A 25,054-nucleotide genomic window follows, 5' to 3' on the forward strand; every position below is an offset into this window, starting at 1 on the left:
GATCCCCTTGCCTGGCAGAGAGTTTTCTCATAGCAGGCGCTGTCTCTAGATTTGTTTCCAAGCCCCTTGGACCTTTTCTGCAGGTGCTATTTGGTTTCTGGGGACGCTGCTTCGCTTTTTCCAGCTGTGAGCACAGAGACCCCCCCAGTCCAGGCTGAGGGAGCTTTGTGCCTTATCTGTGCAGGTCTTGGACCCCGAGCTGGAGGTGGCGGATCTCGCATTCCCCCCTTCGACCATTTCTGCCTCTTCTCTCAAAATGCAGGTGAGTGGAGTGGGGAGGAAGGGGAGCCCCTCACAGAATTGCAGAATCACAAAATCACAGAATGTTAGGGATTGGAAGGGACCTCGAAAGATCATCTAGTCCCAGCTGGACACCCCATTCCTTGGGCATGGTGGCAGGGTTCCAGGCCTGTCTCCATCTCGGTGCTGCTGAGGTGTAGAGGCGGAGGTGTCACTGCCGGGATGCCGGGGCCACAGCTCCGAGCCGCAGCCTGGCAGCCGGCAGGGCTGTCTCAGTGGCCAGCCCGTGGATGGGGGCTGTCGGGTTTGCTGCCGCGCTGGAGGTAAACACCGAATGTCTGGGGACTTGAGCAAACCCAGGGGCTGTGAGATCCCGTGTTCCTGTGCGCAGCATCAAGGATTCTGGGGAGGGGGGACATAGCAGGGAACCCAGGCTGCCACGACCCCTTCTCTCTGGAATCTTTGCCCCACTCAGCAGATGCTGACCCCGACACATGTTTTGATCCCCTCACCTCTGTGCTGGGTGTAAAGTCATAGAATCACAGAATCGTTTTGGTTGGAAGAGACCTTTAACATCATTGAGTCCAACCATAACCTAAATCTAGCACTAACCCATGTCCCCGTGCGCCGGCTCAGCTGCACCTTCTGCCCGAGCACGCTGTGACCATACCATGACCACGCTGTGACTGTGCTGTGACCGCACTGTGACCGTGCTGTCCTTCTCTTGTCAGGACAAGGAGATCCGCGCCGTCTTCCTCCGCTTGTTTGCACAGCTGCTGCAGGGCTACCGCTGGTGTCTGCACATCATCCGCATCCATCCCGAGCCCGTCATCCGGTTCCACAAGGTGAGGCACCGGCACGGCCCCGGCATGCAGGGCTGGGGCGCCGCAGGCACCGCGGGGCTCTGGGCAGGGGAGGCAGTGTCGGGGAAAAAGGTGCTGCTGGAGCAGTGAGGAAGTGCACGAGGAAGAGTGTGGGCAGCAGGGCAGGGAGGTTGTTCCTCCCCCTCTGCTCTGCCCTGGGGAGGCCCCATCTGCAGAACTGGGGCCAGTGCTGGGCTCCCCAGTTCGAGAAGGACAAGGAGTCACTGGAGGGAGTCCAGGGAGGGACACAGAGATGCTGAGGGGTCTGGAGCATCTTTGTGCCGAGGAAAGGCTGAGAGAGCTGGGGCTGCTGAGCTGGAGATGAGAAGCTGAGAGGGATCTGATCAATGGGCTCAATATCTCCGGGTGGGTGTCAGAGGATGGAGCAGACTCTGTTCAGTGGTGCCCAACGCCAGGGTGAGGGGCAACGGGCACAGACTGAAGCACAGGAGAGTCCATGTGAACAGGAGGAGAAACTTGTTTGCTGGGAGGTGCCAGAGCCTGGAGCAGGCTGCCCAGAGCGGGTGTGGAGTCTCCTTCTCTGAGACATTCAAACCCCCTGGGATCCTGTGCGATCTGCTCTGTGACCCTGCGTGAGCAGGTGGGCTGGGGATCCACAGAGCTCCTGCAGCCCCCAGCCCGGGGTGCTGTGACCTCTCCTACTCCACTCCCGGGTCCCCCTGCATCCGTTGTTTGTCCTTGACCATCCTGAGGTCTGGTGGGTCAGATGGTGCTTCCCTCTTTGTGCCCATGTGTGTTCAGATGCACCACAGCTGCTGTCCCGTGTGCTGGCAGCAGCCTCTGGAGCTCACAGGTGTCCCCATGTCCTGGCCTGGAGCTGGGGATTGTCTGAAGATCTGGGGAGAGAGAAGAGGCAGGACCAGCCTTCCCCAGCATGTCTGGGGTGTTTGGTGCACCAGAAAGGCTGGCAGGGGAGGGGAGCGGGCAGAACCTTGGAGTGTTTGGGTATCCGTGGAGGAGACCCCACGCAGGAGACGCACAGAGTCATTTTGGTTGGGAAAGCCCCTCCAGATCACAGAGTCCAACCGTTCCCCAACCCTGGCACTGCCCCATGTCCCTGAGAACCTCATCTCCGTCTGTCCAACCCCTCCAGGGATGGTGACTCCAGCACTGCCCTGGGCAGCCTGTTCCAATGCCCCACAGTCCTTTGGGGAAGAAATTGTTCCCCAGATCCAACCTCAACCTCCCCTGGCGCAACTTGAGGCCGTTTCTTCTCATCCTGGTGCTTGTTGCTTGGGAGCAGAGAAGGCAGCAGGTGGGGAGCGAGAGCAGAGGGACCCGAGCGCTGCAGCTCGGCGTGGCCACGGAACAGCGAGGTCGCTGGGGACGGGCAGGCAGGAGCTTTGCTGCTGCCTGCACCTGCCTGCACCTGCCTGCCCCTGCCCGCTCTGCCTGTCCTGCCGCAGGGTCGGGGGGACAACACCTCGAACCCACAGGAGCGTGCGAGGACAGTACGTGTGAGCACACACACCGCGTGCACACCCAGCGCTGCTCTGCGCTGTAAAACCTGCGCTGCTCTCCGATGTTTGAAGTCACGGGCCTGTTCATGAGGGTTTTGAAGTACTTTTTTTTTAATGCTCAATAAAAGGTTATTCCCAACAAATATTCAGGAGTTCCATAAAATCATAAACATGCCATAAATGTAAGAAAATGCCCTTTCATAAAGCTGCTATAAAATGAATGAAGCGTAATGAACTTCCATTTCATCAAGCCACTGCATGCAGCCGCTGTTCAGTCTCAAAATAGCTGGAATTTCACCCACTCAACTGCTGCGGTCCCAGCGACATCTGTGCCTCTCTCACGGTGGGTTTATGGCCATGGCAGTCAATGGTCCAGGGCTCCAGCACCGAGCCCGCGCTCCAGCACCGAGCCTGTGGCTTCAGCACCAAGCCCTGTGCCTCTCGCTCCTTCCCTGGGACAGGGGCTGCTCCAGCTGCTCCGAGGAGGGACAGCGTTGGTGGCACGGTGGCCCGGAGGTCCGTAGTCCTGCTGGGGCTGCAGCTGAGCAGTCCCTGCCCCAGCACCCTCGTTCCATCCCGCTCAGCAAGCAGGCGAGGGTGTTCGGAGGAGCAGAAGCTGTTCCCCACCGGCTGCTCCTGAAGGCACATGCTGGGACGAGCTCCCAGCTCTTCGGCCAAGGGGAAGGGCCTGCGGGTTTTCTGCTAACATGAGAAACCTGGTGCTCCCTTTGTGGTGCTGGTGAGAGACTCCTTGAAAACCACATTTGGGGAAGAAATGGGATGAACAAGTGTTGTTCAGGATCATAGCATCAGAGAATGGTTTGGGTTGAAAGGACCAGCTCCCCCAGTGCCCCCCCTGCCATGAGCAGGGACATCTGCACCAGCTCAGGTTGCTCAGAGCCCCGTCCAGCCTGGCCTGGGATGTCTCCAGGGAGGGTTCAGCCACCACCTCTCTGGCCAACCTGGGCCAGGCTCTCACCACCTGCAGGGCCAACAATTTCTTCCTCATGTCCAGCCTGAATCTCCCTCCTTTAGTTTAAAACCATCACCCCTTGTCCTGTCACAACAGGCCCTGCTCAAAAGTCTGTCCCCATCTTTCTTATGGGCCCCTTCTAAGTCCAGAAAGGCCACACTAAGGTCTCCCTGCAGCTTCTCTTCTCCATCCGAACACCCCCAGCTCTCCCAGCCCGTCCTCCCAGCAGAGCTGTTCCAGCCTCGGATCATTTCTGGGGCTGCTCTGGCCCCTCAGGTCCTTGTCACAGCTGCCAGCAGAAGCCTGTGGCCACTGTGTCCCTCTTTGCACCGGGCTGATGCTGAAGCTCTTCACTTGCCACTGCTCGTGTCCTGCTGCAGACGTGTCTCTGCTGAGGGCCAGAGTTGCAGGTTTCTGTACAACTCTGCGTGGGCGTCTGTCCCTTGCTGTGGTAACGGTGTCACCGCGTTGCCAGGTCAGCGGGACGCCTGACGCCCGGACCGTGCTGCTGATGGTTCGCTCCTCCTCTTGCAGGCAGCCTTCCTGGGGCAGCGGGGGCTGACGGAGGACGACTTCCTCACCAAGGTACTGGAGGGGATGGCATTCGCCGGCTTCGTGACTGAGCGAGGGGCCCCGTACCGCTCCATTGACCTGTTCGATGAGGTAAGCGGCCGTTTGGGAGCCGTCCCCGCGTCCTGTTGTCCCTCTGCTCTGCTGAGCTCTCCCATCCCCCCGAGGGACAGAGCTGGGGACCTGCTGTGGTGCTGCGGCTGCAGCTTTGTGCCTGGGGGAGCAGCTGGGGTACGGGAGAGGTGGCCGGATCCTGCCCAGCTGTTCCTCTCAGCTGGCTCTTCTTCCCCAGCTCGTGGCTTACGAAGTGAAGCGCATGCGTGCAGAGGAGGGGAACAAGCAGAAAATACTGCGGCACATCAAGGAGCTGGCGGAGAAACTTTATAAAAACGTGAGTCCTGGGGGACCAAGTGCAGGATGGGGAAGCTCTGGCAGGAGCTGATGCTCCTGGTGCACAATCCCATCCCACCCACGCTGTTGGGAGCGACAGGGCACTTGCTGATGGACCAGGAAGTGTCTGGGCTGGCGTGAGCTGCTCCCAGGAGCAGGATTCATAGAATCACTGAATCACAGAATAGTTTGTGTTGAAGGGACCTTCCCAGCTCCCCCAGTGCCCCCCCTGCCATGAGCAGGGACATCTGCACCAGCTCAGGTTGCTCAGAGCCCCGTCCAGCCTGGCCTGGGATGTCTCCAGGGATGCTTCATCCACCACCTCTTTGACCAACTTGGGCCAGGCTCTCACCACCCGCAGGGCCAACAATTTCTTCCTCATGTCCAGCCTGAATCTCCCTCTTTTAATTTAAAACCACCACCCCTTGTTCTATCACAACCGGCCCTGCTCAAAAGTCTGTCCCCATCTTTCATATGGGCCCCTTTTGAGTCCAGAAAGGCCACAATAAGGTGTCCCCAGAGCTTCTGTTCTCCAGCTGAACAGCCCAACTCTCTCAGCCTGTCTTCCCAGCAGAGCTGTTCCAGCCTCAGATAATTTTCACGGCCTCCTCTGGCCCCTCTCCCAGTCCTCGTGGCTCCTGGGAGTGGATTGTGCCAGCACTGCTGCCCGGACAGTCCGCGGGGCTGCAGGTCTCGGGGGTTGTAGGTACAGGCTGGGGGAGCGTTTGCCCTTGGAGCAGCAGCGGTTGCTGCAGGACAGTCGCTGGGAGAGCGCGTATGATGGCTGTGAGACTGAACACAAACTCTCTGCTGCTCCAGGAGAACCCATACCCCGCAGTGACGATGCACAAGGTGCAGAAGCCCACGGAAGGCTGTCACCTGCGCCTCCACCAGAAGCCTTTTCCCCGTCTGGATGAGGGGATGGTGCAGTGGATCATCGACCAGGCCACCGCCAAGCTGCAGACGGCTCCTCCTGCTGTGAAGGCGGAGAAGAAATGCATGGTGCCATCGGGACCCCCCATCGGTACGTGTGCCCTGTGGTGGGAAACCCTGCTGGGGGGAGCTTTACCGTGGTGGTACTGGCTCCTTCTCACATCCCAGTGTCCCGTGTGAGCAAAGTGTGGCTTGTGCTGCTGTCCTGGAGAAGCAGCAGCTCTGTCTCCATGAGCTTCTGCCCCTTGGGCTGCTTAGAGCTCCCTGGAGCCCACCAGCCAGCACAAGGGGATGGCTGAAGCCCCCAAAATGTCCTTCCTTCCAGCATGAGCTCCTGGAGCCCAGAGCCCTGCCCATGCGGAGTGGGAATGGGGACAGCCGTCTGTCCTGCCCTGGGTGAACTGACAGGCAATTCTCTCCCCAGCTGCCATCATGGAGCGCAACGGCAACGCCCTGGCCAACAGTGCCCGGCGCCTGGAGGTTGTCAGGAACTGCATCTCCTACGTCTTCGAGAACAAGATGTTAGAAGCCAAAAAGGTGAGGGGGGTCCTGAGGAGCTGCTGGTTGTGGGGAGGAGCAGGGGGTTGCTCTGCTGCTGTGACAGGCTGGAGGGGACACCCGCCTGTGTCCTGGTCTGTGCTCACCAGTTCCATTCCCACGTGTTCTCCTCAGAGCTGTTTCTCCTTGTCTGTCCCTGGGCTTTTGGCTGGTGGCCCCGCTGTGCCAGCTTAGCACTATTCCTGCATCTCCCACTGCCCCTTGGGGTCTGTCCTGCAGAGGTGACCGGGCTGGGGGCCTCCCTGGGACCCGCGGGGCTCAGCTCCAGCTGCCCAGACGGGGCTTTGCTCTGGTTTGCCCTGTCCTGTGAACACCCTGGGGTCAGCCAGCACGCGTAGCCCCTGCTGCACCCCCTCGTTGGGCTGCACGTGAACTCGCCATCTGGCCAGAGCTCCGTGGGGCCGCGTTGTTCCGCGCGGTGACGTCTCCTCTCCCCGGCAGCTGTTCCCTGCGGTGCTGCGCGCCATGAAGGGCCGGGCGGCGCGGCACTGCCTGACCCAGGAGCTGAACCTGCACGTGCAGCAGAACCGGGCCGTGCTGGACCACCAGCAGTTTGACTTCATCATCCGCATGATGAACTGCTGCTTGCAGGTAGGAGGGGCTGGGGCATCCCTTGGGAAGGAGCGTGCGTCCCCGTGTGGGACCGCAGCGGGTTTTGGGGTGTTGTGGTGGATCTTCCTGTGACCTCTGCTCCCTTCCGCAGGACTGCACGGCCATGGATGAGCACGGGATCGCAGCCGCGCTCCTGCCACTGGTCACCGCGTTCTGCCGAGTGAGTCCCCACACTGTCCCAACCCCCTGTACGGCCCTCGCCAACTCGGGGCTCCTTGGAGGCCACAGAGACCAGCGGGCTGAGAGCCGGCACTGCAGCCAGGCTGGGGCAGGTTGTCCCCTCGGTGCTTCTCAGAGTGACGGGGTCCTGCCCAGTAGCCCCCAGCCCCTGGCAGTGTGGCCAGACTGGCTGTGCTGGTCTCTGGGCTCCCCAGGTGGCTGGAACACCCTTGGGGAGGGTGCTCAGAAATGGGAACTGCTCTGAAGTGCCAGTTTAATCTGTTGGTCAAGCCAGGCTGAGAGAAGATTCTGCCTCCCAAAAGCATCTGTAGCGTGAGGTTGCTCAGACTGGAGAAGAGAAGGCTCTGGGGAGACCTTAGTGCAGCCTTTCTGGACTTAAAAGGGGCCCATAAGAAAGATGAGGACAGACTTCTGAGCAGGGCCTGTTGTGACGGGACAAGGGGTGATGGTTTTAAACTAAAGGAAGGAGATTCAGGCCAGACATGAGGAAGAAATTGTTGCCCTGCAGGTGGGGAGAGCCTGGCCCAGGTTCCCAGAGAGGTGGTGGCTGAACCATCCCTGGAGACATCCCAGGCCAGGCTGGACGGGGCTCTGAGCAACCTGAGCTGGTGCAGATGTCCCTGCTCATGGCAGGGGGGCACTGGGGGAGCTGGGGAGGGCCCTTCAACAAAAACTATTCTGTGATTCTGTGACTCAGTGAGGCCCCGTGGGGCTCTGGTGGATGCTGGGCAAGGAATGGTGCAGGAGCTCTAGTGCCCGGTCCCTCCTGCTTGCCCCAGGGAATGTTGCCTTTCCCAGCAGGAGGCCAGAGCGAGGACTAATGGGAGGGGAGAGCTTGGCACAAAGGCCACGTCTGCCTGAAACTCTCTTCCACCTTCTGCTTCCTCAGAAACTGAGCCCGGGCATCACGCAGTTCGCCTACAGCTGCGTGCAGGAGCACGTGGTGTGGACCAACATCCAGTTCTGGGAGGCCATGTTCTACTGCGACGTGCAGAACCACATCCGAGCCTTGTACCTGGACAACAACGAGGAGAACCACATGGACGAGGTGAGGAGGTGGCAGTGGTGTCCCTGGAGAGCCGCTCTGCAGAAGCAGCTCTCCCCGAAGGTCCGTGGGCTGATAAAGGAGCTGAACTGCGCAGCTGGTGCTGGGAGGTGCCTGTGGGAACAGCGGGGTGAAGGCTGGTGGGCCTCCTGCTCATGCAGACAACTGACATCTCCTTCACACTCCTTCAGGAGAGCACGGAGGGCCCCCAGGAAGCCAAGTCTGCCCTGGAGATTGCGTCGGAGCAGCTGAGGCTCTGGCCCACCATGAGCCGAGAGAAGCAGCAGGAGCTGATCCAGAAGGAGGAGAGCACGGTGTTCAGCCAGGCCATCCACTATGCCAACCGCATGAGCTACCTGCTGCTGCCGCTGGACACCAGCAAGAACCGCCTGCTCCGCAGCTCGGGGCTGGGGGACGTGGAGAGCGTCAGCAACAGCTTCGTCACCAACAGGTGAGCGAGGCTCTGCAGGTCTGGGGACACAGGATAAAAAGGAGATAAAGCTATTGGAGAGTGTCCAGGGGAGGCCACTAAGTGGCTGAAGGGTTTGGAGGGGAAGCTGTGTGAGGAGCAGCTGAAGTCCCTGGGCTTGTTCAGCCTGGAGGAGACTGAGGGCAGAGCTCATGGGGCTGCAGCTTCCTCAGCAGGGTCCCTTCCAACTCAGGACATTCTGTGGTTCTGTGAGGGCTGGTCCCTTGGCAGGGCCGTGCCACAGGGACACCAGAGCAACCTGAACCAGGGACAGGAGCTCCAGGTACCTGGGGCATCTGGGGTGTCCAGCTGCCCTCAGGACCGATGCAGGTGGCAGTACCAGGGGTGTCATATCAAGAGTAGAAGCTCCTCTGAGTTCATACCAAGAGTGGAAGCTTCCCCAGGCTCTGGTGGGGTGGGACACAGCGCAGAGATGTTCTGGGCTGACTCATCCCTGCTCCTGTCCGGCAGCATTGCAGGCAGCGTGGCAGAGAGCTATGACACAGAAAGTGGGTTTGAGGATGCTGAGAGCTCCGACGTGGCCAACTATGTGGTGCGATTCATCAACCGCTTTGTGGACAAAGTGTGCACGGAGAGCGGAGTCACCAACGAGCACCTCAAGGGGCTGCATGTCATGATCCCTGGTAGGACGCGTTGTGTCAGCACTGGGGTGTGGGCGGCCATGGGATCTCTCTGGGGATCCTTACAGATCAGCTCGGGGACTGCTCAGGAGGAGGTTGGGAAGGAAGCAGTGGGAATACCAGGAGAAGGCACACACAGTGCTACGGGACGGCTTAGAGCCTGATGGGCCATGTGTGGAACAGGGCTTTGCTTGTGGTGTCTAACTTCACATTCCCCCTGTGCTGGGCACTGGGGAGGCCAAACCTCCAATCCTGGGGTCGGTTCTGGGCTCCTCACGCCAAGAAAGCCCTTGAGGTGCTGGAGTGAGTTGAGAGAAGGGAACGGAGCTGGGGAAGGGGCTGGAGCACAAGTGTGATGGGAGCGGCTGAGGGAGCTGGGGGTTCAGCTGGAGAACAGGAGCTGAGGGGAGACCTTCTGATCTCTGACCTGCCTGAAAGGAGCTTGGAGCCAGGGGGGGTCGGGCTCTGCTCCCCAGGAACAAGCGCCAGGAGCAGAGGAAACGGCCTCAAGTTGCGCCAGGGGAGGTCGAGGTTGGATCTGGGGACCAATTTCTTCCCCCAAGGGCTGTGGGGCATTGGAACAGGCTGCCCAGGGCAGTGCTGGAGTCACCATCCCTGGAGGGGTTGGACAGACGGACATGAGGTTCTCAGGACATGGGGCAGTGCCAGGGGTGGGTTGGACTCCATGATCTGGAGAGTCTCTTCCAACCAAAATGATTCTGTCATTTGTCTGCAGACATTGTGCAGATGCACATAGAGACGCTGGATGCCGTGCACAGGGAGAGCAAGCGGCTTCCTCCCATCCAGAAGGTACGGATGGGCCCGTGGCAGCCGGGGAGGTTCTGGTGCTGTGTGGGGGTCCCTGCCGCAGGCTGCACGGGCCTCAACCTCCTCTCCTCCCTCCCCGTAGCCAAAGCTGCTGCGCCCCAACCTGCTGGTGGGTGAGGAGTGTGTGATGGAAGGGCTGCGCGTGTACCTCATGCCTGACGGGCGGGAAGAAGCTGCCGGAGGGAATATCGGGGGTCCCCCTCTCCTCCCCGCCGAAGGAGCCATCTTCCTCACCACGTACCGCATCATCTTCAAAGGCACTCCCACCGACCCGCTGGGTGAGGGGCTGGTGTGCCTGCGTCCCCTGTGCTCAGGGCGAGGGGTTCCTGGGGGGGAGGTGGCTGGTAGCAGGAGTTGGTGACAATGGCCTCCAGCCTTGGGGGAGTGACCAGCACTGTGCTGTGCTGGGGCTGCTGCAGCCACCATGAGCTTGGTGGTTGCTCCCAGTGCTGCAGAAGGGGTGGTTGCTCTCACTCTGCACCTTTGGTAGATGATGAAGTACTCATGCCTGTCCCAGATGTCACCTACAAGTCGCCATGGGATGGCTGGAGTGTGTCCAGCCTGTTCCTGGCCACCTCTTCCCGCGAGCTCTCTCTGGTGTTGGCCACCGGGGTGGTCCCGCTGGCCTGGGCTGGGGCAGCGGGACGTGGCTGACCTGTCCCCATGCTTGTCCCCAGTGGGGGAGCAGGTGGTGATCCGGTCCTTCCCCATCGCCTCGCTGACCAAAGAGAAGAAGATCAACGTCCAGGCGCAGGTGGATCAGTTCATCCAGGAGGGCTTGCAGCTGCGCTCCTGCACATTCCAGGTGAGACGCTCGGGGCTGCGGCTGCTCCTTTGCATTGAGGAGCAAGTTGGTGGTGGGACCCAGTGGGTACGTGGCCGTGGCTGCCACCATCACCCAGGCTGACATGGTTCGGGGGTGATTCTCCTGGGGGGACCAAAGCCAACCTGTGCAGCAGGGGACAGTGCACCCGAGGGGACGGGGCTGGAGGCCCCTTGCAGAGGAAGGAGCAGGCTGTGGTCCAGAGGATCACCGCATGCTTTGGGCTGAAGGGCCCTTCCCAGCTCCCCCAGTGCCCCCCCTGCCATGAGCAGGGACACCTGCACCAGCTCAGGTTGCTCAGAGCCCCGTCCAGCCTGGCCTGGGATGTCTCCAGGAATGGTTCATCCACCACCTCTCTGGGCAGCCTGTTCCAGGACCTCACCGTTCTCGTGGGGAACAATTTCTTCCTTAAATCTGATCTAAATCTCCCCTCTTTCAGTTTAAAGCCATTGTCCCTTGTTCTGTCACTACCTGCCTTTGTAAAAGTCCCTCTCCAGTTTTCTTATAGGTCCCTTTAGGTACTAGAGGCTGCTCTAAGGTCTGCCTGGAGCTTTTCCAGCTGAACACCCCAGCTCTCTTAGCCTGTCCCACAGCAGAGGAGCTCCAGTCGCAGTCCTGCTCTATGCAGGAGCAAGTTCCTTCTCATTATCTGGAGGCTCCTTTCCAACTGCTGCAGTGTTGGCTGGAGCCCTGATGGGCTGAGACGTCCCCACACGTCACCCTGGGGGCTGGTTCTGCAAAACCTTCTAGCAGGTTTTGGGGAGAGAAATACAGCAGGGAGCGGTGTCAATGCGAGCAGGTTTTAAGCATTTTACATCCCTGAGAGACGTGTGGAGATAGAGCAGTGCTGGGAGGAGAGCACCTAAAGCACCACCTGCTCCCTCCTACCTGTCGTGCCGCTCAGAGCCGCAGTGGCTGGGCTCTGGAGACATCGCAGTGCCGGGTACAGAGCCGTGCCCGGGAGAAAGGAGCTTGGGATGGAGGAGCTGGCACACAGGGACAGGGCAGCCTGTGCCTGGTGCTGTCCCTGCTCCCAACCAGGACCCGAGCTCTGCCCTGTGCTGTGGGACGAGCCTGTCCCCATCCCCTGGCCCAGCCGTGACCGACCCGTCAGGCTGTCCCTGCTGTCCCCACAGCTGCTGAAGATCGCCTTCGATGAGGAGGTGGCTTCAGACAGCGCCGAGATCTTCAGGAAGCACCTGCACAAGCTGCGCTACCCCCAGCATGTGCGCGGCACCTTTGCCTTTACCGTGGGCCAGTCCCCCAAGCAAGCCATGCAGCCCAAGGCCAAGGAGAAGAACCCGTCACTCAGGTACCGTCAGGAACAGCCCTGGGATGCACTTGACCTTTCAGGCACCACGGGGCTCCTTCTCCCCCTCGGCAGTGAGCGGCAGAGTGGGGGACACCAGAGACACACTGGGGCACAGGCTCCTGAGCAGGAGGTGGGGGTCCCTGAGCCCTCCTCGCTCAGCCCTCTCCTTGTGTGAGATCTCCCCTTGTTTTTGGGAGGGGGCACGCTGCCTGGCCAGCCACAGCTTCTGAACCCCCTGCTGAAACTTCAAAGCCCGGTGTTTGCTCCTGTGGTGTTCCCTGCCCCCTGCCCACGCCAAACCAGCGCAGGCCCCGAGGAGGCAGCTCACGGGAGAGATTCACGGAACCCCAGCACCCCGGGCTGGGGGCTGCAGGAGCTCTGTGGATCCCCAGCCCACCTGCTCACGCAGGGTCACAGAGCAGATCGCACAGGATCCCAGGGGGTTTGAATGTCTCAGAGAAGGAGACTCCACACCCGCTCTGGGCAGCCTGCTCCAGGTTCTGGCACCTCCCAGCAAACAAGTTTCTCCTCCTGTTCACACGGACCCTCCCGTGTTTCAGTCTGTGCCCGTTGCCCCTCACCCTGGCGTTGGGCACCACTGAACAGAGTCTGTTCCATCCTCTGACACCCACCCGGAGATACTTATTGGCATGAGCAGCTCCAGTGGGCAGGAGGGCGCGGGCTGTGCCGTGCCGGGGGCTGCGGGGAAGCTCTGGTGCTGCCCTGGCCAGACCCTGCTCTGCGCTCGGGGTCGGCGATGCTGTGGCGCTGCGGTGGCTGCTGGTGCTTGCTGTGCCCCGACTGAGCGTCTCTCCGTGTGTTTGTGACTCAGCTCCCAGCAGGTCACCGATATCTTCCAGGGCCTGACAGTGGGGGTCATGTCCCTTGGGCACCTTGGCCATTCAACCACGTAAGATGCCTTCAGCCTGGGCGGGGGCTTGCGCGGTGGCGTTGGCGCAGCTGCGGCCATCACCGCTGCCGGGCGGCTGCTCACCGGCTCTGCATGTGCGGGTGCCGGGCTGTCACCGGGGTGCTGGGCTGTCACCAGGGTGCCCTGTGCCGGGCTGCAGGCTGACGGGCCGGTTTGGGGTGCAGGTTCTCACCACCACAGCACTGCAGGTGGGTGATCCCGGTGCTCCGTGGCACTCCGTGGAGCCCAGGGTGTGCCGAGGGAGCTGTGCCAGTACCACTAACCTCCAGAAAGCCTCGAGCTGCCAGGCCCGGCACCAGCCTGGGGATGGTCACAGAGTCTGTCCCAACTTGTGAGATGTGCTTTGTCACCCCCTCCACGTCTGCTTTTAGTGCCACACAGTGTCTGCAGATCTTGTTCCCCTGGGTAGAATTTCAACCCCGTTCCTGGTCTCAGACCTGAGTGTTTGCTCTCTGGGTTTGTTCTTCCTCGGTCCCAACGCTCTCCCTCCCCTGGTAAACGTAGGGAGCAGTTGGATTTTCTCACCGTCTGCTTTGCAAAGCAGAACAAGCCGCCTCCTGGGCTCACCGTCCCTATCCTGGTATGGGGAATTTCTAAAAATCTGCATCAGTGTAGCTGTTCTCCTGGGTTGTACACGACCCTTTCCCTGGCTGGTGTATCTCCTACATCTCCTTGATTTGTTCCCCTTGGAGCCTGGGGGTCACCGAGGCGGTGATGGGTGATGTCCTGTGTGTGGGTGGCTGTTCCTACCCCCAGGAATTCCTGCTCTCCGCAGCTCCATCCTGCAGAGCCTGTTCTGCCTAATCCCTGTGGGTGTTGGACGGTCCCTTCCCCATGTTCCCTGGGCTGCCCTGTCCTTGTCCCTTACCTGGCATGGGGCAGGTCCCCTCTGTCTGGGGAGCAGCCACCCCGTGTCCAGCCAGCCTGGCAGCATCCCTGCAGTGGATCCCTGGTCCCTGCACTGGGTCCCCTGGTCTCTGCAGTGGATCCCTGGTCCCTGCAGTGAGTCCTCTGGTCCCTGCGGTGGGTCCCCTTGTCCCTGCACTGGGTCCCCTGGTCCCTGCGGTGGATCCCTGGTCCCTGCGGTGGGTCCCCTGGTCCCTGCGGTGGGTCCCCTGGTCCCTCCACTGGGTCCCCTGGTCCCTGCGGTGGATCCCTGGTCCCTGCGGTGGATCCCTGGTCCCTGCAGTGGGTCCCTTGGTCCCTGCAGTGACCCAGAGCCCACCTCCTCTGGGGATGTGCCTGTGGGAGCCCCGATGCGGAGGTGATGGCGTTAGAGCCTGGGATGAGGCTGGTGTCCCCTCGGGTTGGGAGGGGACCCCTGGGTGCCCTGTCCAGCCTCCCCGGTGCCCCCAGGGAGGGCAGGTGCTGTGGCTCTGCCTGGGCTCGGTGCCCTCCTGCAGCCAGGAGCCACCTCCTCCCTGCGGGGTAGGCCACAGGTGACATCTCCTCTCCTGTAGTGACAGTGACTTTGACCCTGCGCCTGCAGCCGGTGGTGGGGGACGCTCCTGTCTCTGCTTCGCTCTCGGTGTGACGGACTCTCGGTGTCTCTAACCCTCAGGGGCTGTTCTGCTGGCCGCACTGGGCTGTGGTCACCGGAGGTGGTGCCCCCAGCCCTCAACCTCTGCTCTGCTTCCAGGACACTCTCCAAAAACCTGGTGAAAAACGCCAAGAAAACCATCGGCCGCCAGTACGTGACGCGAAAGAAATACACGCCGCCCATGTGGGAGCAGCGGAGCAGCCAGCACTTCCCGGAGGACAACGAGGACGAGATCTCAGGTTGGGAGCACCCCGAGTGGGAATGGGAGCTATGCGGAGTGGGGACAGGAGCTGCGGGTAGTGGGGACAGGAGCTGTGGGGAGTAGGTGTTTGCTGGAGCAGGAGCTTATCCAGCAGGGAGACCTCTCGGCCATCGCTCTGCAGGGAGCAGGCGTGGGAGTGTCCCCGGAGCAGGGGATTGTCACCATGGTCCCTTCTCTTGGACCTCGATGCTCTGCCAGCTCGCAGCTGCTCAGCAGCTCCACGTACCCCCGAGATCTTGTGAACCGGGTGGAGAGGAGGGAGCTCCGTGCTCTGTGGCCTCAGCTTCTCACTCTCTGAACTGCCTGAAAGGAGCTTGGAGCCGGGGGGGTCGGGCTCTGCTCCCCAGGAACAAGCGCCAGGAGCAGAGGAAACGGCCTCAAGTTGCGCCAGGGGAGGTTGAGGTTGGATCTGGGGAGCAATTTCTTCCCCAAAGGGCTGTGGGGCATTGGAACAGGCTGCCCAGGGCAGTGCTGGAGTCACCATCCCTGGAGGGGTTGGACAGACGGACATGAGGTTCTCAGGGCTGTGGGGCGGTGCCAGGGCTGAGGGAACAGTTGGACTCCATGAGCTTGAGAGGCTTTTCCATCCAAAATGATGCTGTGATTCAGCTCTTCAGATGAAGTCACAGATTTAAGCTGCACAAGGCAGATTAGGTCAGATATGAGAAGAGCTTGACTGGTTGGAGAGTAACACAGGACTGGAAGGGACAGGAGTCCTCGCATTGCAGGTGTCACCCTTCCCAGGTGGCCTGTCAGGGAGGACATGGTGGACGGGTTTATGGTGTCACGGGGCAGAGGTGTCTATGGGGACCCATCGCTCCAGCCGCGCATGGGGCTGGTCCATCAGACACGGCTGACGTTGGGTCTTCTGTTCACTGAGACACTTTGGATTCTGCTCGTCCTGTTTGCTCCCCAGTTTGTTTGCAGCACTTTTCAGCTCAACATCTGCCCCAAACACACAACCCTCCGCTGTGTCCATCATTTCGCTTATCAGCAAAAGCATCACCCAGAGAAGATGTTTGAGATCCACTCTTCTCCTCCGGTTCTGGTGTTAGGGCACGCGTCAGGAGCGTTGGGAAAGCGGCTGGGGAGGGCAGCCCCGTGGGCTGTGTCGCCTGGTGGGGACTGAGCCCTCGCCCGTGTTGTCCCCTCTCCCGGGAGGTTGCCATCCCCTGAGGGAGGAGCTGGGACTGGTGTGATGGAGCAGCTGGGGACAGACCTGTGCTGGGCTGTTCCTCATCTCTTAGTGGGATCGAGTGATGTGAAAGCATCAAATAAATCCATTCTAGCATCACTACCCGGGCAGATGACTTGGCTTTGTGTTTTTAACCTCCCAAGTGAGGCTCCAGCCCCAAAGCTTGGTGCCCAGCCCTTGTGACCCAGGTGACGGTGGTGGGAGGGAGTCCCTGCCCTGTCCCATCTCTGCCGGTCAGGAGGTGCCGCCAGCCCAGCCGTCCCCTCCGGCTGCACGGGGACACTGTGTCTGTGCCGAGGACAGACCCGGACCCCCCTTTGTCCCCGCAGTGTCTGAAGAGATGGACAGAAGCACTTTGACCCCCACCACCACCATCAAACCTTCAGACAAGATGACCATCAACCACTTGGTGGAGCGAGCCTGCTGCCGCGACTACCAGCGCCTGGGGCTGGGCACCCTCAGCAGCAGCCTCACCCGCTCCAAGAACGAGCCCTTCCGCATCTCCACCGTCAACCGCATGTACGCCATTTGCCGGAGGTGAGCACCGGGGGGACAGCAGGGGGTCCCTAAGGCCACCAGGGTCATCCAAGGCTGGAACAGCTCTGCTGGGAGGACAGGCTGGGAGAGTTGGGTGTTCAGCTGGAGAAGAGAAGCTCCAGGGAGACCTTAGTGCAGCCTTTCTGGACTTAAAAGGGGCCAATAAGAAAGATGGAGACAAACTTTTGAGCAAGGCCTGTTGTAACAGGACAAGGGGTGATGGTTTTAAACTAAAGGAGGGAGATTCAGGCCAGACATGAGGAAGAAATTGTTGGCCCTGATGGTGGTGAGAGCCTGGCCCAGGTTGGCCAGAGAGGTGGTGGATGAAGCATCCCTGGAGACATCCCAGGCCAGGCTGGACGGGGCTCTGAGCAACCTGAGCTGGTGCAGATGTCCCTGCTCATGGCAGGGGGGGCACTGGGGGAGCTGGGAAGGGCCCTTCAACTCAAACCATCTGTGATTCTGTGATTCCCGATTTGTGGAGCGGTGGGAGGGCTGGCGCTGGGTCCCGCCAGGCTCTGCAGAGCCTCCGCTCTCTCCGCAGCTACCCTGGGCTGCTCATCGTGCCCCAGAGCATCCAGGACAACACGATCCAGCGCATCTCCCGCTGCTACCGCCAGAACCGCTTTCCCGTGGTCTGCTGGCGCAACTCCCGCACCAAGGCCGTGCTGCTGCGCTCGGGGGGGCTGCACGGCAAGGGCGTCGTGGGGCTCTTCAAGTCCCAGAACGCTCCCACCGCAGGTGCCCGTCCCCTCTGCCCCCAGCAGCGCCAAGGGGGGTGCAGACCACTCCCTGCGTCTGGTGGCGGTGGCAGCGCGGTGACGCTGGTAACTCTGCCGGCAGGCCCCTCGCAGACCGACTCCACCAGTCTGGAGCAGGAGAAGTACCTGCAGGCCGTCGTCAACTCCATGCCGCACTATGCCGACGCCGGCGGGCGCAACACGCTCAGCGGCTTCACCTCCGCGCACATGAGCAGCTCAGGTGAGGAGCTCGGTCCCGGGGGGCGGGGGGGCTGGTGCTGGTGTGTGGGGCTCAGCCGTGAGTCCTGCTGCCCTCTCGGAGCCCGGGCAGGCAGGTGAGCTGCTGCCCCCCGTCCCTCACACTGGAGGAAGCAGCAGAACCTTCCCAGTGCACTCTCCAGAGCTCCCACCATGCGCTCCAGAGCTCCCAGTGCCAACTGAGCCGCCGTGGCTGGCGGTGGGGACGGGTTTGGGGAAGCCCTGAAGCTGCGAGCGCTGGGAGCTCCCGGCTGAGCTGGGACCCAGGTGCTGGGGGGGATGGACCCTGGTAGGCGGGATCTCGGCACCGTCTGTGCCAGTGGTGCCGCAGTCTGTCCCAGGACGCCTCGGTAAGTCTCTGCCTCCCTCGCTCTCCGGGCAGAGCGGCCTGTGGCTGCCCCTCCATGTCCCGCTGTCACCCATCATCTGTCCCAGCCATTCCACCCTGTGGGTGCTGCAGAGGTGACCAGGGCCAGAGGGACCATGAGGGGACCGTGGGGGTCCCAGCCGGGGTTCCCCCCAGCCTGGGGAGGAGAGGACTTGCCAAAAGCCCCCGAGGCCTCTCTGCTGATGTTGGGGAATGTGCCCAGGGCTGTGGCTGAAGGCGGGAGGGTCAGAGCAGCCGATGACCCAACGTGGTGGCCATGGAGCTGCAGGGGCTGCGGGGCTGCTGGGTGATGCCCCCTGCTGCCAAACACTTAGGGCAGAGCTGCGGGGGGGTTGAGCCCCCTCACGCTGCCGCACCAGGTGCCTTTTTGCGGTGGCTCCGGCTGGAAGGTGTTTTCCACGCGCTGGTGCCCTGGTCTCCCGCTTGCTGCCGCCGTCTGGCCCCTTCCCCTCCCTCCCGAGCACCTGGGGGGGACGTGGTGGGAGGGCCCCCCAGACCAGCCCAGCCAGGCCCAGAGCTGACGTTGTGTTGGTGCTACAGATTTCTCCGACAAGAGGCAGCCTAAGCTGGGATCGCTCATGAAGCAGGTGATGGGAGGGAAGGACGAAGGGCCCGGTTCTGTTAGCCGCGGAGGTGAGGACGTGCGAGCGAGCGCTGCGCCATGGGCCTCGCCGAGGCCCCGGCTCGGGCAGCAGCCGTAGAGTAGACACTTCCCCGGCTCCCCCCTCGCTCCTGCTACGGGGCAGCCGCAGGGAGGGCGGGAGGGACCCGCTGCAGCACCCCACAGCCATCTCGCCCGTCCCCCTCATCGCTCCAGTCACTCATCCCGCTCCCCGGGCTCTCGCTGAGGTTTGTTCCGTCCTGTGCTCTCAGGGCTCGCTCACAGAGCTCGGGTCATCACCCTCTCCACCCCCAAGTGCGTGTCGCCGAAGGGCCGCGAGACGCCCCGAGGTACGGTACCGCCTGCCCCCCACCCGGGTGCTAACCTGCCCGACTGACCCCCCACACACCCGCACCCTTCACACCACTAATGCCCCAGTAACACCCACCTCCGCCCACTAACGCCTCCACCCAGCGTGTCCTTGGCTCGGCGCGGCTCGCGGTGCCAGCGGTGAGTACCGGGCTGTCCCCAGCTGCTCCCCGCGTCCCCTCAGGTTTGCTTTGGGCTCCTTGCACGGCTGCTGGTGCTGGTGGCGGTGGCCGGGGGCTGGCAGGGCAGGGGCAGGTCGTGGCGCAGGAGCTCGGTGAGGGGACGTGGAGCCACCAGGGTTGGTCTCCACGCCCCCAAGGCAGGAGATCCCCCCAGCACCCAGCCAGGAGAAGGAGCAAAAGCAAACCTGGTTCCCAGCACCCTCCTGGCATGTGCTCCTGGGGTGCTGGGCTGGGGGTGATGGCGGCTCGGCCACCACGTTCCTGGCGAGCTGTCCCCAGCAGCCCGGCGGGGGGACATGGGTGCCGGTGCAGCCCACGAGTTGGCCGGGACCCCCCGCCTGACGCCGGGTGTCTCGCAGGGAAGTGGGGCAGCATCCGTGCCAGCGGGCGCATGAGCAACTACGCCCTGAACATGGAGATCGGGTCACGCCTGGCAGGGAAGGACCTGCTGGGGACCCAGCACAATGGCACCCCCGCCGAGGCCAGCTTCCTGCGGCAGCACCGCGCCTCGCTCTACATCATCGGGGACAAGTCACAGCTCAAGGTGACCCTGGCAGGGTGGTGGCAGGGCTGTGCAGGGCAGCTCAAGATGGAGCCCAAGCACTGCTACAGCCTGGGGACGAGTGGCTGGAAAAGGCCCTGGGGGTGTTGGTGCCAGCAGCTGAACATGAGCCAGCGTGTGCCCAGGCGGCCAAGAGGCCACCAGCATCCTGGCTGGTGCCAGCACTGGTGTGGCCAGCAGGCCCAGGGCAGTGACCGGCCTGTGCTGGGCACTGGGGAGGCCAAACCTCCAATCCTGGGGGCAGTTTGGGGCCCCTCACGCCAAGAAAGGCCTTGAGGTGCTGGAGCGAGTTGAGAGAAGGGAACGGAGCTGGGGAAGGGGCTGGAGCACAAGTGTGATGGGAGCGGCTGAGGGAGCTGGGGGTTCAGCTGGAGAACAGGAGCTGAGGGGAGACCTTCTGATCTCTGACCTGCCTGAAAGGAGCTTGGAGCCAGGGGGGTCGGGCTCTGCTCCCCAGGAACAAGTGCCAGGAGCAGAGGAAACGGCCTCAAGTTGCGCCAGGGGAGGTTGAGGTTGGATCTGGGGAAAAATTTCTTCCCCAAAGGGCTGTGGGGCATTGGAACAGGCTGCCCAGGGCAGTGCTGGAGTCACCATCCCTGGAGGGGCTGGACAGACGGACATGAGGTTCTCAGGACATGGGGCAGTGCCAGGGGTGGGGAATCAGTTGGACTCGATGATCTGGAGGGGCTTTTCCAACCAAAATGATTCTGTGATTCTGTGATGCTCTCCTCCCTCAGGGGGTGAAGCCGGACCCGCTGCAGCACTGGGAGGTGGTTCCCATTGAGGTGTTCGACGTGCGGCAGGTGAAGGCCAGCTTCAAGAAGCTGATGAAGGCCTGTGTGCCTGGCTGTCCCTCCACTGACCCCAGCGTCGCCTACTTGCGGTCCCTGGAGGAGTCTGAGTGGCTGTCCCAGGTCAGTTGTCACCCAAGGCCTAGTCTGTCCCCACAGCAGGAGCCTTTGCCGGTGGCTGTCACTCGAGGGCATCTGCTATAACCTCATGGCAAAGTGCAAAGGGGGTCTGGGTGCCCCCTCCAGAGCATCACTCTGGCATGGAGCAAGGTTGGGGTAAGAGGAATGAGGATAAATAGCCCCGAATGCTGCTTCTAGGAGAATCATAGAGTCATCATGGGATGGTTTGGGTTGGAAGAGACCTCGAAGACCATCCAGTGCCCCCCCTGCCATGAGCGGGGACATCTGCACCAGCTCAGGTTGCTCAGAGCCCCGTCCAGCCTGGCCTGGGGTGTCTCCAGGGATGGGGCATCCACCACCTCACTGGCCAACCTGTTCCAGGACCTCAGCATTCTCATGGGGAACAATTTCTTCCTTAAATCTGATCTAAATCTCCCCTCTTTCAGTTTAAAGCCATTGTCCCTTGTCCTGTCACTACCTGCCCTTGTAAAAGTCCCTCTCCAGCTTTCTTGCAGATCCCTTTAGGTGCTGGAGGCTGCTCTAAGGTTTCTCCGGAGCTTTTCTCCTCCAGGCTGGACACCCCAACTCTCTCAGCCTGGTTTTGCACAGCGTCCAGCAGATGAGTTCCCTGCACCCTGATGACTCTGCGCCCTTCCGTTGGCAGATCCATAAGATCCTGCAGATTTCGGTGTTGGTGGTGGAGCTCCTGGACACAGGCTCCTCGGTGCTGGTCAGCTTGGAGGACGGCTGGGACATCACCACACAGGTAGGAGCCCCACAGCCGCCCAACGCCGCGGCTGCCGTGTCCGTCTGTCCCCTCATGAGCACATCAAGCCCCCCTGTCCCCACAGGTGGTCTCCTTGGTGCAGCTGCTGTCGGACCCCTACTACCGCACGCTGGAGGGCTTCCGGCTGCTGGTGGAGAAGGAGTGGTTGTCCTTTGGCCACCGCTTCAGCCACCGCGGGGCCCAGACCCTGGCTGGCCAGAGCAGCGGCTTCGCCCCCATCTTCCTGCAGTTCCTGGACTGTGTCCATCAGGTGAGCTCCAAGCACCATGTGGGGTCCCATTTTGAGTTCAGGAAGGTTTCAAAATGATCCCGAGAGTGAGATTAAGACACAAACGAGGTCAAATGCCACCGATCAGGCTGGTTTATTCAATAAAACAATTACACAGGATGTAGTGAGAGAGAGAGTAATGAAGTTCAGGAGGAAAATGAAGCAAGTGTTCAAGAAGATAAGCATGAGATAAGCACTGCCTGGATCCAGTGCTGTCTCCTGTCCCTCAGGTTCCAGGTCCCAGTGGTGGGTGACGATGCAAAGGTCTTTTCATGGGAATTTTTACTGCAGTTGGTGGCCAGCGTTGCCTGGACAAACCGCTGGACTGGTCCCAGATGTTGGTGGCTGATACAGCTTGAGCTTCACTTAAGCTTACGCAAGCTTTAAGCATTTTCTGAGTTTTAGCCACTCACAGTGATCACGCATTTTCTGAGTTTACATAAGCTTTCTCCACAAACAAGCCAGCACCATGAGTGAGCATGTTCCTTTCTTGTTCCCCAGAACAAGCAGGCTTTGAGACAATAATTCATATTATTTCATCGAGCTTTGAGGCAATAATTCACAACACCATGTGCTAAGAACCACTGGCTCCACACCTGCCGGGTCCCCCCGGAGCCAGCGTGTGTGCCCCCGCGGTCTGACCCTGCTGCTCCTCACAGATCCACCTGCAGTTCCCCATGGAGTTCGAGTTCAGCCAGTACTACCTGAAGTTCCTCAGCTACCACTACATCTCCAACCGGTTCCGCACCTTCCTGCTGGACTCTGACTACGAGCGCATCGAGCTGGGTAAGGGCGGTGTGCGGGGCACCTGGGGACGGCAGCCCAGCACCGGGCCCCCAGTAACGCCCCATCCCTCCCTGCCCCGCAGGACTCCTGTACGAGGAGAAGGGCGAGCGCAAGAGCCAGCAGGTCTACAAGTCCATCTGGGATTACATCGACCGGCTGAACAAGAAAGCCCCCGTCTTCTTCAACTACATGTACGCCCCCGAGGATGGGGAGGTGAGAGCTCTGCTCCTGCCCCAGTGTCCCAAAAGCAGGGTTCTTCCTCCCCAGTGTGCACGCAAGTGAGACAGATTCAGCACAGAGACAAGATATTGTTTATATCACAGAGCTGAGTAAGTCTGGATGCTGGAATAAAACCAGCATACCAGTAACAGTCATTCTATACGAAATCTTACCATACATTCCCATCCTAAAGAGCCAATTCTTACACATTTACGTATTGGTTACATAATCATTTTAGTGTATAATGAGCAACGTTCAGCTAAACGACACTTTATCCAACGGTCTTGAGATAATGTTTTAAAACAAGACTCAACTAATTGTGCGGTTGCAAAATGTCTAAAGCTGCAAGGACAGTAGTGGCTGTAGTTTGTGATTCCGTGTTTCTCAAGTCTCTCTTTGTTAGAGGAGCAGACTTACCTAAAACTGAGGATTTACATATCCTTACGGTAGCAATTTCCAACAGGATTCATTAGGTGGTGATGGCGACACGGTGTGGACAAGCTGTTCCTGCCTGGCCACTGCCCTTCTGAACCCAACCCCGCTGGTTCCTTCCGCAGGTGCTGAGGCCGTACAGCAACATTTCCAACCTGAAGGTGTGGGACTACTACACGGAGGAGACGCTGTCCGAGGGCCCCTCCTACGACTGGGAGCTGGCGCAGGGGCAGCAGGAGCACGTGGAGGAGGCGGATCGGCAGGACACCAGCGCGCCCCAGACCAAGCGCAAGATCATCTGGCCCTGCTACGACAACCGCAGCCGCGTGGAGCCCGACGCCATCTCCAAACTGCTGGAGGTGAGTGCGGCTGCGGCGGCATTGTCTGCGCGTTGCTGCTGGGTTTGGCCCTGGCCTGGGCTCCCCATGGTGTCCCCTGGGGACACTGCCCTGTGCACTCAGGGCTGCAGTCGGTTGAGCCCTGGGACAGGGACGGTGATCCCATGGGGCTTGTCCCCTCCTGGGGTGATGCCCGAATCATAGAATCGCAGAATTGTTTTGGTTGGAAAAGCCCCTCAAGGTCATGGATTCCAACCATAACCCACCCCTGGCACTACCCCATGTCCTGAGAACCTCATCTCCGTCTGTCCAACCCCTCCAGGGATGGTGACTCCACCACTGCCCTGGGCAGCCTGTTCCAATGCCCCACAGCCCTTTGGGGAAGAAATGTTTCCTAATGTCCAGTCTGAACCTTCCGCAGGAGCTGCAGAACCTGGAGATGGAGCTGGGGCAGGTCCCGGAGCGCTGGAAGGACACGTGGGACAAGGTGAAGGCTTCCCAGCGCAGCGAGGCGCGGCAGGAGGGCAGCCGGGTACGTGGGGGCTGTGCCGGGCTGAGGGGGGTTTGGCTTTGCCCAAGGGTGCCCTGAGCAACGTGGCTTTTGCTCCTGCAGCCCAGGGCCAGGAGGGGCTGGTGCTCGGCCCAGGGCGCTGTGCCCATGGGTGCGGGGCCGTCCCCTCCTCACGCTGTGCCCTGTGCTCCCACAGACCCCCAGCTCGCTGCTCATGTCCTCCGGTCTGTCCCACCACCGGCGCTCGCTGGGCGTTTACCTGCAGGAGAGCGGGGTGGGCTCGACCCTCAACCTCAGCCTGGACAGCGACACCAGCAGCACGTCCACCCCTTCGAGCGGGAAGCAGGGCGGGCGCCGCAGCACCAGCACGCTCTACAGCCAGTTCCAGATGTCGGAGAGCGAGAACAGGCAGGCGGGGGCTCTGGGGTCTCTCCCGGGAAGGGGAAGGCGTGGGGGTTGTGCTGAGCGCGGTGCCTCGTCGCTCTCCCGCCCGCCCTGATATGCTGCCTGGCTCCGGCAGGTCCTACGAGGGGTCGCTGTACAAGAAAGGAGCCTTCATGAAGCCCTGGAAGCCTCGCTGGTTCGTGCTGGATAAAACCAAACACCAGGTACCGAGGGGCGGGTGAGCCCCGGGGTCTGTCCGTCCGTCTGTGCATCCCACGGGCTCTGACGCCGGCGCGGCCGCTCTCTCCACAGCTGCGGTACTACGACAGCCGGATGGACACGGAGTGCAAAGGGGTCATTGACCTGGCCGAGGTGGAGTCCATCACCCCAGGAACCCCCACAATGGGGGCCCCCAAGACGGTGGACGAGAAAGCGTTCTTCGATGTGAGTGTGAGCCGAGTGGAGCCTCGGTGTCTGGCACTGGGCGCCCGCGGCCCCACGCGGAGCTCGGTGGCTGCTCCGGCAGCACCGGGGCCGCGGTGCAGCTGGCTCCCCAGGCACAGCCCCGCTCACCCTCCTCTCCTCCCCTGCAGCTGAAGACGACAAAACGAGTTTACAATTTCTGCGCCCAGGACGTGCAGCTGGCCCAGCAGTGGATCGACCGCATCCAGAGCTGCTTGTCGGACGCGTGAGCCCGGCTCAGCAGAGCCCGATTCCAGGCACAGTGTCTGGGCCGCGGCCCGTGGAGCAGAGGCAGAGCCCGGGCTCACGTCCGAGCCGGGCTGGGACTGACTGAGCGGAGGATTCGCCGTCCTCCCCCTCTGCCGCGCGTGTGGGGCGCTGGGGGGCCCGGCCACGCACCCCCAGTGGCAGCGGGGCAGGACGGGGGTTACACTGTGGTAGGACTGTGGCGTGAGCAATTCTGCACGTTGAAG

The 25,054-nt window shown here is 61.3% G+C and overlaps 1 protein-coding gene across 5 annotated transcripts in view; it reads left to right on the plus strand.

Annotated features, from left to right (window-relative positions):
- The window catches only part of SBF1 (SET binding factor 1), an 83,615-nt gene extending 58,803 nt beyond the window's left edge, over positions 1–24,812 (plus strand). Inside the window, exons 10-43 of one of the 5 annotated variants that reach the window (XM_065627012.1) lie at positions 185–262; positions 972–1,085; positions 4,092–4,220; positions 4,420–4,518; positions 5,337–5,541; positions 5,875–5,987; positions 6,450–6,599; positions 6,712–6,780; positions 7,690–7,848; positions 8,037–8,296; positions 8,786–8,958; positions 9,692–9,765; positions 9,866–10,061; positions 10,461–10,588; positions 11,743–11,918; positions 12,751–12,828; positions 14,489–14,628; positions 16,176–16,383; positions 16,928–17,124; positions 17,227–17,364; positions 18,310–18,402; positions 18,643–18,720; positions 19,281–19,465; positions 20,221–20,397; positions 21,059–21,160; positions 21,246–21,431; positions 22,109–22,235; positions 22,318–22,448; positions 23,012–23,245; positions 23,646–23,756; positions 23,932–24,143; positions 24,256–24,343; positions 24,432–24,563; positions 24,713–24,812. In XM_065627012.1, coding sequence (XP_065483084.1) covers positions 185–262; positions 972–1,085; positions 4,092–4,220; positions 4,420–4,518; positions 5,337–5,541; positions 5,875–5,987; positions 6,450–6,599; positions 6,712–6,780; positions 7,690–7,848; positions 8,037–8,296; positions 8,786–8,958; positions 9,692–9,765; positions 9,866–10,061; positions 10,461–10,588; positions 11,743–11,918; positions 12,751–12,828; positions 14,489–14,628; positions 16,176–16,383; positions 16,928–17,124; positions 17,227–17,364; positions 18,310–18,402; positions 18,643–18,720; positions 19,281–19,465; positions 20,221–20,397; positions 21,059–21,160; positions 21,246–21,431; positions 22,109–22,235; positions 22,318–22,448; positions 23,012–23,245; positions 23,646–23,756; positions 23,932–24,143; positions 24,256–24,343; positions 24,432–24,563; positions 24,713–24,811 — 4,839 coding nt within the window. In that variant the 3' untranslated portion in view covers position 24,812. The remainder of the gene's footprint in view (positions 1–184; positions 263–971; positions 1,086–4,091; positions 4,221–4,419; positions 4,519–5,336; positions 5,542–5,874; positions 5,988–6,449; positions 6,600–6,711; positions 6,781–7,689; positions 7,849–8,036; positions 8,297–8,785; positions 8,959–9,691; positions 9,766–9,865; positions 10,062–10,460; positions 10,589–11,742; positions 11,919–12,750; positions 12,829–14,488; positions 14,629–16,175; positions 16,384–16,927; positions 17,125–17,226; positions 17,365–18,309; positions 18,403–18,642; positions 18,721–19,280; positions 19,466–20,220; positions 20,398–21,058; positions 21,161–21,245; positions 21,432–22,108; positions 22,236–22,317; positions 22,449–23,011; positions 23,246–23,645; positions 23,757–23,931; positions 24,144–24,255; positions 24,344–24,431; positions 24,564–24,712) is intronic. The other 4 variants (XM_065627014.1, XM_065627015.1, XM_065627013.1 and 1 more) reach the window with 4 other exon arrangements.
- Positions 24,813–25,054: the final 242 nt, after the last annotated feature.

This window comes from Caloenas nicobarica, chromosome 1 (genome assembly GCF_036013445.1).
Source record: "Caloenas nicobarica isolate bCalNic1 chromosome 1, bCalNic1.hap1, whole genome shotgun sequence".
NCBI lineage: Eukaryota > Metazoa > Chordata > Aves > Columbiformes > Columbidae > Caloenas > Caloenas nicobarica.